At 37.7% G+C, this 11303-nt stretch overlaps 1 protein-coding gene across 2 annotated transcripts; it reads right to left on the reverse strand.

The window, feature by feature from the left end:
- Window positions 1-285: 285 nt before the first annotated feature.
- On the reverse strand, window positions 286-10902 carry ehd2b (EH-domain containing 2b). 2 transcript variants are annotated; one of them, XM_053623254.1, is made up of 7 exons: window positions 10603-10902; window positions 8964-9334; window positions 8666-8842; window positions 5853-5968; window positions 4646-5058; window positions 2824-2988; window positions 286-2187 (listed from the first exon to the last, which is right to left on the reverse strand). In XM_053623254.1, the coding sequence occupies exons 2-7, from the start codon at window positions 9182-9184 to the stop codon at window positions 1630-1632; spliced, it is 1650 nt and encodes a 549-aa protein (XP_053479229.1). In that variant the 5' UTR covers window positions 9185-9334; window positions 10603-10902; the 3' UTR covers window positions 286-1629. The 2 variants fall into 2 exon arrangements, with proteins under 2 accessions (XP_053479229.1, XP_053479230.1); XM_053623255.1 differs by having other exon boundaries at window positions 5871-5968; window positions 10603-10901.
- Between the last annotated feature and the right edge of the window lie 401 nt (window positions 10903-11303).

Genomic DNA, 11303 nt, shown 5'->3' on the forward strand with positions numbered 1-11303 from the left:
TATGCTGGTACTGATGCTTTAAAATACAATAGTCTTCCTCATGATGTTATTGGACTTTATAGAGTCCTAGATATAAAGCCCTAGATAAAGACTAGAGCTTTTAAAGATTAGAGCTGATTGTATGGATCTTTAGACAAGTGAATTTTCTTCCAACTCCTATATAAACAGCCAAAAATGAATGTTATTTAATATTAATTCAAGAACTGTGCAGAGTGGTCCATTATACCTAACTAAATTAAGACATTACAAAACATTTATGAAAAGGTATAGTGCCCGAGAAAAGTATACAGAACAAAAGAGCACAGTTTATTTGGTTTTATAATAATGGTATCCATTATAAAGCAATCAGTAAAGTGTTGTACAGTAGTCAACAACATAATTTTGTTTAAAATGCATGAAATTAATAAGAAATTTACCAGTAAAATTCCTAGTATGCATTGATGTAAGCAAAATCTCACATTTTGAAATTCATGTTTTGTAATACTGTGTTGAGTTATAAGTCATAAAATTCTTTAGCATTATACCTCTAGGTAACTGTTGTATGCATATCCCAGATACTCAATTTCTCTTTTTTTAATTTGATGTTAGCTTAATCAAGCTAGTTTTTAAAAATGTTATTTATATTTTAAAACTAAAGCTGCATTGGTAGTTAGCAACAGAGACACAGACAGAGACAGTAGGTGAAGAGGCAGCTGTGATTCAGGAATGATAGCTCTGAAGAAAGGAAACAGTGCAGACCCATAGACAGTTTTCTTAACTCAATGCATATTGTCATTTCATACATTAAATTATATATATATTGCCAGTTTCCCCAAAGAGCTAAATCGCTTCTTATTTCTGAAGTCTTTACTGATCAAGAAGATCTTTCACTAAGTTAGGTAGAGCTTTACATATGAGCGCATATGGCCTGAAAGACTTATTGGCACCCTTCATGAAAATGTGCAAAAATTAATATGTATAAAAGAATATGCGATGTGAGTTCAAACATAGAGGGACATTGTACATACATATTTTTTTCTACAAAACACTGGTTTCAAAATTATTGGCACAATTAATTATTTGGAAGTCTGTCTGGATTGAATAACAGCACTCAGTTACTTCCTGCTTAGAAAGGTTGAAGTCACTTGTAGACACATGCAGAAGCTCCTTTATATAAGTTTGTGTACTTAGTTTTTAAAGTAGGTATTTCTTCAACTGTTTGGAAGTATGTTTGGTTCTGAATCCCTGAATCATCAGCCATAAACGGCCTCAAAGCATAAATGTTTTTCCTTGAGTGTAGTCCATTTGTGTTAGTGGTTGTGTAAATGACGAAAAAGTTTAGGTGCTGCATTTTGTGAGATAATCTAAGGAAGGGTTTCTATCTTGCAATGCTTCAAACAGTGTCAAATATTCATTATAATATATTTTTGAGAAAATTATATTATTTTGCTAATATGATAATTATTTTTGTTAGAACAAAGTTGAATAGGTTCTCCTAGCATTTGAGTGGAAATTTTGAATTATTGTGGATAATGTTTAATTTATATACAATTGTTTTTGCTCATTTTTAAGAAGGATGCCAATAATTATATTAAATATGCATTCTGACAAGAAAACTATCTAGTAAACATAATTGGCAGCTTGTATTGTCTAGGCATCAGATCCTTTTTGTCTGCGTTTAGAAGGAGGCACCAGACGAGCAGGTAATTCAGGAGGCAGGCCATGCCCTTCAAGTTTCACCTCAATCAAGTGGCTAGCCAGGGCAAATTCCTCATCATCCAACATGCCATCACGATCCACATCTGACAACTTCCATATGCGACCCAGCACAGAATTGGGTAGCCGCGTGCTCACCATCCAATCTTTGGCTTTGGTACCACTCAGCTTGCCCTCACTGGGTGCAAGGTTGTAAAAGATCTCATCATACTTGGGCTTATCCTTAGTCACAATCCAGTCTTCTCCCACCTCTCCATCCTCACCATCATCCTCAACTTTCTCTCCAAAAGGGTCACCCTCCACAAAGGGTCCTGCTCGGGTCCCCAAGAAAGCCCCACCTTGGACTCCAGGTTGACCTCCTGCTTCCAGCTCCTCCTGCCTGAGGAGAGGCATCAACTTGGCAATGTCAGTGGACAACAGCTCATCCAACATAGCCATCATATTGGGTTTCAGGGACTTAAACTTGGTGAAGTCATGACCTTCCAGGAGTTCCTAAAAAGTCAACAAAAAAGACAGTTTAATGTTTCATATACCTAAAAGGAATGGAATACAAAAGATTAATTATGATTAATTAATATCCAAGTGGGACTAATTATAATGATGGCATTTGCAGTTTTAACATTGGATTTTTATATCATTAACATTTAGACCTCCTGCTTGCAGGACGTTGCAGAAAAAAGGGGTTCACAAAAGTTTTTTCTTTCTCAAAGGGACCCCCTCTCTTTAATGGTATGACATAGTAGTTTCCTCCCAGAGAGGCAAAGGGAAGAACAGGGTCTTCATATAGGGTGTTAGATACATTGTGTATTTTTAATTATAACATTTTTACTTAAAAAAACACTTGGTTTTTGCAGTTCTATAATCAAAATCAATATCGGTATCATCTCTAAGGATACTAAATGTAGCATAGTAAAAGTAATATAAGTAATGATACAAATATCATCAATCCATGAAGTGCTGAACTTGAAGCAGCTATTCAAAGATCTCTATATATCATCACAATTCCTTCCCACCATGGGTCTATTAAAGTTGTGTAAAAAAAAAAAAAGAAAGAAAAAAAAGCTGACAAAACTCTAAACTCTAAGTGTCTCTATGAAAGCAGCACTAGCTGTTTTAGCTTGCACAGACCTGCATCTTGGCACTGTCAGGAAAATCTCCAGGGGAAATGTGATGTTGCAACTGGATCTTGGAGAAGATGACTGGCAGCTGGTGGATCAAATTTTTTTTCTTATTGTCCTTCCTGAAGACAGAAGGCATCTCTTGCTTCAGGTAACTGATTATGTGAGCATGAACCTGTAAAGTGAGCAGATATTAAATATGTATTACAGATATTTATCCCCATCAGCTGACATGTTTACTCAAGTGATGTACTATTACATAGGCAGTAAAATATGTTATACTGACTGCATGGAAAGTATGTAATAAATAAATAAATAAATAAATAAAATAGGCTATTTGGGGCGCACGGTGGCTTAGTGGTTAGCATGTTTGCCTCACACCTCCAGGGTTGGGGGTTCAATTCCTGCCACTACCCTGTGAGTTTGCATGTTCTCCCCAGTGCTGTGGGGGGTTTCCTCCAGGTACTCCAGTTTCCTCCCACAGTCCAAAGACATGCATGGTAGGTTGATTGGCATGTCCAAAGTGTCCACAGTGTATGAATGGGTGTGAATGTGTATGTGATTGTGCCCTGCGATGGACTGGCATCCCGTCCAGGGTGTACCCCGCCTTGTGCCCAATGTTCCCTGGGATAGGCTCCAGGTTCCCCATGACCCAGTAGGATAAGTGGTATAGAAAATGGATTGATGGATGGAAAATAGGCTATTTTGTCAACATGCATAGTTAAAAATAAAAAATATGTATGATACTGGAGTGCAAAAAAAAAACCCTGGAGGTAGACTTCTTAAAGACAAGGACCTACATTTGTATTATATTATCCAATCAGATGGCAGCAGTGCAAGTTCAGTGATGCCTTGTAAGTTGTAATCTGCCAGTTGTAATGTCATTTCCCACCCATGGACTCCCCCGCAAAAGAATGTCTTTTGTTTGCACTGTCAGACCACGTAAAGCTTATAAAAAGCTACTTTATGATGTGAAAAATGAAAAACATTCAGTGAGCAGCATTTCTGTGGGCAGAAATGTCTTGATGAGAGAGGTCAGAGGAGAATGGATAGACTGACAGACCAAAACCACCTGGTCTTTTTCCAGTCTTCACCTGTCCAGTTTGGGTGATTCTGTGTCCATTGTAGTCTCAGATTCCTATTGTTGACTGACAGAAGTGGAACCCAATGTCCAACTGTTGTGCCTTCTGAGATGCTTTTCTGCTCACCACAGTTGTAAAACATGGTTATTTCAGTTTCCATAGCCTTCCTGTCAGTTCGAACCACTCTCTGTATTCTCCTATGATCTTTGTCATCACCAAGGCATTTCCTCCTGCAGAACTGCCACTCCCTGGATGTTTTTTTGTTTGTTTGTTTGTATTTCGCACCATTCTGTGTAAACTATAGAGACTATTGTGTGTGAAAATGACAGGAGATCTGGACACTCAGGAGAACTGGCACCAACAGCCATGCATCAGGCAAAGTCACTGAGACCACTAATGTCTGATGTGAACATTAACTGAAGCTCTTGACCTGTATTTTCAAGGTTTTATGCATTGCACTGCTGACATGATTGGATAATGCGTGGATGCGGATAATCTTCTTAATAAAGTGACTGGTGAGTGTATATTATCTGGTATTTCCAAATATATTGCATGTTCTGGATCTAAATCTGGATTTCTGTAAAGCCGCAAATAAAATGATCTAAATATTTTGTCATGGATGATTGAGATGCTAAAAGAATGCTTAGTTCTTTCTGATTATTTTAAGTTTTTTTTTGCCAGAGGTCTGAGATATCAACCTAATAATAACACAATTATTATCAACAAATTATTCAGCACAAAATACTTCACCTTGACTAGACGGGCTCTCTTGACCAGATCATTGAGCTTGCGGAGGGCTGCATTTCGTGGCAGGTTCTGAATGTCAGCAAAAAGATCTTCCTCTTCCAATTCAAATAGCTTCCGGTTGTCTGGGACCATGAGAGGTTCAGACCAGAATGAGCCAATGTATACTCTCAGCACTTCAGGAGTTCCAAACACTTTCCCCAGAGACCACATGAGAGCACCATATACTCGCATCAGCTGCTGTGTCCCAACCATATCAGCCTTGTTAAGCACCACACGCAGTTTGTCCTCGTTGCCCTTCAAAGCACTTATGGCCTCTGAAAACTCATCAGAAATCTCCAGCTTGTGGGCATCGAAAAGGAGAATAATTCGATCTACCCGTTCAGCAAACCAACGCAAGACAGCTGGGAAGTCATAGCCTAAAGAAAGAGGATAGACAAACTGAAGTGATCATTTTTTTTCAACAGCTAGCAAGTCATTGTATATGCTTCTTTACAGCTTTAACCAAAACACTATTTCTTATTTACTAGAATAAAAATAGAAGCTAATACATATTAGTTATCCTCTATCTGTCTACAGCCCTTCTTTCATTCCTACATCATTGCCATGCTTATGCATTTCTCTTTTCCCTCTCCCTGACTGTCACACCCTGTGTGTCACTCTCCCACTCAGTGTGTCAGATGTGACACAGATGTTTTCAGATGCAACATATTTGAGATAAATCAGACATTAGCTAAAGCTCTCCCACACGGACACAGTGGAATAACTTGGCAATGTCTGCTATCTGAATATGCATTTTTCCCCTATCAATGTAACACAAATGTATGTCAGATCCTGACACTTTTATAAAGTGCGGAGTCTTTTAGATTTATTTTTTAGGGCGTATCCATGTAGTTTCTCTGTCAAATGGCTAACGGCTAGGATCATACATGAACTCTGATGTTAGAATGGATAGAAAATGCACAAAGCAACATGAAAAGCATCAGCAGAGATTCTCATACAGCACATGTTCTTGGTTCAGTTTAGTTTTACCATAAGAAAAGGAATTCACAGAATTCACAGCTACAGGTTCTCTTATTCAGAATACTGTAGCAGTATTTCTTTCTTTATTTATTTTACAGGGGATTAGCACGGTGCAGGGTGACTAATGCAGATGGGTGCAGTTACTTCAGGGTGGAGTTTCTTCCTTTTCCCCACACCACTGGCCCCTCACCTTTAGTGTTGGCCTCACCTCGGCTCACTCTCTGCTTAGCTCCCGACAGGATGCCAGGGGTGTCAATGATACTGATGCTCTCCAGAACCTGGTTGGGCAGCTGCGCACACTGGAATCTAACAATATATTGTCATTTATTCAACAATAAACTATAAAGTGAGAACTCAAGCTGCAAATGTTTCCTGACATGTTATTTTCTAAACTTTGCCTTTCGTTACTTAAAATGTATAAAAATGACCCATTCTTTAAACACATAGTGATGAACAATAAAAGCTAAAGTCAGAACTGTTGTCCTCTTGAGGACCTTGGAATGAATCAGAGCTATGCAGAAGTTTCCATTCCCCTTGTATCATGGCTGTGAGAAATGATCTAACGTATACTCTGGTCTGCACCCCTCCCAGGTTGGGCCATTGTGTGGAAGTGGTGCTCTAAAAGCACAGGGGCTTCCTGAAGGAAAATGATCAGTGCTGCCAGAATCAAACAATGTGGCCCACTAATGATCGGATGCTTAGAACAACACAGCCACTTCCTCCTGCAAATGGATTTATAAAGCTGACCAATTTCCAGGGCAGGAAATTGAAAAAGTGACACTCTCAAAACATTCTAAAAAACATGGAAATAAGTAAACCCCTGATTTGAGGTGACTACTATCAGGACAGAGTCACAGCACAACAAAAATACAGTATCAGAAACTACTATGTTTGATCAGAGCACCAGCTACTCAAGTCTCCTTTAGGTCAGACTTTTTTTTATTTGATATTTGTACATACTAATTGTTTCAAGTTACAATATATGGTTTTATATCATAATTTCAGCTGCTTCATATATAAATTTCTGAGCTTGTTTTGAGCAAGTACAGTGGTGCTTGAAACTTTGTGAACTCTTTAGAATTTTCTATATCTCTGCATAAATATGACTTAAAACATCATCGGAAGTACTAAAAGTAGAAAAAGAAAACCCAATTAAACAAATGACACAAAAATATCATACTTGGTCATTTATTTATTAAGGAAAATAATCCAATATTACATATCTGTGAGTGGCAAAAGTACGTGAACCTCTAGGATTAGCACTTAAGTTGAAGGTGAAATTAGAGTCAGGTGTTTTCAATCAGTGGGATGACAATCAGGTGTGAGTAGGCACCCTGTTTTATTTAAAGAACAGGGCTCTATCAGAGCCTGATTTTCACACCACATGTTTGTGGAAGTGTATTGTGGCATGAACAAAGGAGATTTCTGAGGACCTCAGGAAAAGATTACAAAACCATCTCTAAAAAGTTTGGACTCCACCAATCCACAGGCAGACAGATTATGTACAAATTGAGGAAATTCAAGACCATTGTTACCCTCCCCAGGAGTGGTCAACCAACAAAGATCACTCCAAGAGCATGACATGTAATAGTCCATGAGGTCACAAAGGAACCCAGGGTAACTTCTAAGCAACTAAAGGCCTCTCACATATTGGGTAATGTTAATGTTCATGAATCCATCGTTAAGAGAACACTGAACAATGGTGTGCATGGCAGGGTTGCAAGGAGAACTGCTCTGCTCTGCAAAAAGAACTTTACTTCCCTTCTGCAGTTTGCTAATAATCACATAGACAAGCCAGAATGCTATTAGAGAAATGTTTTGTGGACAGAGACCAAAATACTTTTTTGTTGTTGTTGTTTAAATGAAATGCATTATGTTTGGAGAAAGGAAAACACTGCATTCCAGCATAAGAACCTTATCCCCATCTGTGAATCATGATGGTAGTATCATGGTTGGGCCTGTTTTGCTGCATCTGGCCCAGGATGACTTGCCATCATTGATGGAACAATGAATTCTGAATTATACCAGCGACTTCTAAAGGAAAGTGTGAGGACATCTGTCCATGATCTGAATCTCAAAAGAAAGTGGGCCAGGCAGCAAGACAACAATCCTAAGCACACAAGTCATTCTACCAAAGAATGGTTAAAAAAATAATAAAGTTAATGTTTTGGACTGCCCAAGTCAAAGTCCTGACCTTAATCCAATAGAAATGTTGTGGAAGGACTCGCATCATCCCACAGTCAAAGCTGTTCTGTACTGAGGAATGGGCTAAAATTCCTCTAAGCTGATGTGCAGGACTGAGCAACAGTTACCAGAAATGTTTAGTTGCGGTTATTGCTGCACAAGGGGATCACACCAGATACTGAAATCAAAGGATCACATACTTTTGCTACTTACAGATGTGCAATATTGGATTATATCAATATAATTTTCCTTAATAAGTATAATATTTTTCTCATTTTTTAATTGGGTTCTCTGTCTACTTTTAGGACTTGTGTGAAAATCTGGTGATGTTTTATGTCATATTTATTCAGATATACAGAAAATTCTGAAGGTTTCACAAACTTTCAAGCACCACTGTAGGATAAATCATTATGTGACAGACTGGTTTCAGAAAATGTAAAGAGAGTTTCTTTCAGTCTTAAATATTTCTGTTCAACTTGTCCTGCTCTGTATAGACTCTGACACTCTGTAAACCCTGTTAAGTGTCATGCATTACAGCTTCTGCTGTAGTGTGCTAGCTTTTATGACTATCTCTTGTGATATCTCACCCTTTCTCTATGATTCCACAAATAAGGCAAGTCCCTCCTCCCTCAGAAATTTGGCACAGGCACTTGAAATTCCATGGATCAAAAATTTTCCTTTACCTCTTGCTCCTTACTCTGCCTACCTCTTAAAGGAGGAGTGATTGGGTAATACATTCTCTCTCACTTTTCCATTCTCACTAACAGCTTCTCATGTTTAAGAAACAGCATATTTGGTTATGCGCAATTTTTCATTAACCTGTTCAGGAAAGTGTTTCCAAAGGGGTTGAGTTTGCGGAAGGGCTTGTTGGGGTCCACTATGAGAGCATTTCCAGGGATTATTCCCTCCATGTCACCATGCATGATGGCAGTGAAGCAGTCTGTAGTAGGCTCTGGACCCACACGGCTTCCAGGCACCTCTTGTTCCAGAAGGTACCTGGGAAAAGAGATCAACTGATTTCCTTTTTTCAGGTAGTTTTCTATTTTTTAAGAGCCAACACATCCTAGATGTGCTGTATTTCTTATCTTTTCAAACTATGAATGAATAATATTCTTACTTGATGAAAGTAGTCTTTCCTGTGGAGTACTGACCAACCACTAGTACCATGGGTTTGTTGTCAAAGTCAGCATCCTCCAGACTTGGTGAGTGGAAGTCATGAAAACCATAGTACTCTTCAATGGGCAAAAGCTTTTTACGATACAGTGACTTCAGCCCCTCCGTGACTGTCCTGATCACTTCAGGGGTCTTCTTGACGTTTTTCCGCCCCCAGCGAGACATAATGTGGAGACTGTGGGTCTTTATAATGGTTTTGCTTCACTGATTTAATTTATGGGTCTATTTTGGACTCTGTGTATTTGTTTCCTTTGGCTCTACAGGCTAATCTCCTTTTTCCTGTATTTATACAAGGTGGTAGCGTAGGTATGCCTCCTAAGTTTAGTAAAAAAAAAAAAAAAAAGAGGATGAAGTAAATAATCTTGACTATTGTAAAATGTGCTTTAGGCCGTAAGAATCTCAGTTCTCTCTCTTTAATTGTAAGATATCCTCCCGTCCTTATAAATGTGTTTGGACAACAAACTAAAAAAACAACTATTTACTACGCATTGGCAAAAGAAGAATTACAAGTGCATTTCTGCCCTATTAAATACACTGAAATGAATGTTTTACTTAGAAAATATGCTACACTCCAATAATAAAGACGTCTTTTTCTTTTGGATATTGTGTATTCCCATGGCCTGTGCTTGTCTGGAAAATGTTGGCATTTACTTCGGAAACACACACATACACACACCCCTTCATCCACATACATAGCTCATTTCTGTATATTTAAGAGATTCTTCTTCAATTCAGGAACCCAAAGACACCAGCTACAATGTTCACATTTCAGGCCTGTTGTTTAATTTTCGAAAAATTTAAAATAAATAAATAACTGTTGTATAAAACAATGCTGTAGTTTTAAAAACATTTTTCAGTTTACTGCTTTCTTAGGCTAAATTACTCAATATATATCCTGTATTTTCCCAACTTTTTGCAAAGAGTTTTAGTCTAGAGGACTAGATGTACTGTTTACTCGAAAAATTTTCACAGATAATGGAGTTCTCTTTTTCCTGAAGAAAAAACGCCACACCAAAATAATAAATCTCAGATAATAAACCACAGAGTTCAGTAACTTGGTTTAAAATAATTTCCAACTTTATCTGGAGAAAGAAGCAAGTTTTTGAACTAGGACTTCTAACAAGCCTAACTATTTGCAGAGATGGAAAATTCCTGAATGTGCATTTCACTTTAGTCTCAAAGCTAGTGTAGATCCACAGGGTGTATTTAAGAAGCATAAAGGGCAACATGGCCTTGGTTATTCAGACAGAATATGAGGACAGCTTACAGATTCTTGTTCTTAAATCATCTGGCTCAATGTATGCTCCCTGCAATTTAAAAATTTTTTTTAAATCAGTTTTTGGGGATTTTGAACCAGCTCATGATTTTCATTAACTGCAGCTGTGTTGCATAAGAGGAGACCTAGAAATTAGGTATATTTACTATAATTACTATACTGAAATCTATTTAAAAGACATCTATGAAAGAATATGTAACAGTGAAGTATTACAGGAGAAAAAGATATAGATATACATACATTAGGGAATAAAATCTAATGCAAATATTACAGGTAACAAAATATAATCAGCTTAGATTATTCTTACCTGTTATGCTGCTGTAAAAAAAAGACCTCCAAAATATAAAAACATAACAATGGTCTGTTTCACTTGTTAATACTTAAATCACAGAAACAGTTTTTACATATAAGGATATAATAATAAAAAAAAATCGTCTTCTACAAACAAGCTTTTGACTCAGCTCTGAACATGTCTTCACTATGCACTCAGCACTGAATGTCTTGGTTGGGTCTACTCCCCTCCCTTTTTTCCTCCTTTTCTCTCCTCTTGTTTCCCACCACAACAACCTTCCACCCCTACACACTCCAAGGCTCAAACCGTTTTAGGATTTAGGTTAGAGAAGGGTGGGAACAGATAGGTGAGGGAGGCAGGGTAAACACCAGTAGGAGGAGTCAAAATATTTGTGTGTGTTGCATTTTACAAAAAGGCCAATAGCGTTTGCAAGTTGTGCATAGTTTAAACAAGGCCATTTTTCATCACTCAAGAGCTGCAAATGAGTCTTGAAGCTACTGTAAATTAATTTTTTTTGGCCCAGCCCATCACAACCCATGACATAGTCAGAACTAAATTTAGCAAAAAGTCGCCACCATGTGGCTAAACAAGGAGAACTTGTAACCATTTTAAAATATTCAAATAAGAGTACTTGCTTCTCCTCAGTAACAATGTAAGTTTGGAAATATCAATGACAAACATACAAATGCATTATTCTTTCATAAAAGAAGCAAAGT

Source organism: Ictalurus furcatus, chromosome 4 (assembly GCF_023375685.1).
Source record: "Ictalurus furcatus strain D&B chromosome 4, Billie_1.0, whole genome shotgun sequence".
In the NCBI taxonomy this organism is placed as follows: domain Eukaryota; kingdom Metazoa; phylum Chordata; class Actinopteri; order Siluriformes; family Ictaluridae; genus Ictalurus; species Ictalurus furcatus.

Coding starts and splice junctions, on each gene's coding strand:
- ehd2b (XM_053623254.1), bottom strand. CDS start 9,184: ATGTCTCGCTGGGGGCGGAAAAACGTCAAGAAGACCCCTGAAGTGATC. Junction 8,843..8,963: donor GGAAAGACTACTTTCATCAA/GTAAGAATATTA, acceptor CTCTTTTCCCAG/GTACCTTCTGGAACAAGAGG. Junction 2,989..4,645: donor AGAGAGCCCGTCTAGTCAAG/GTGAAGTATTTT, acceptor CTCACTTTACAG/GTTCATGCTCACATAATCAG.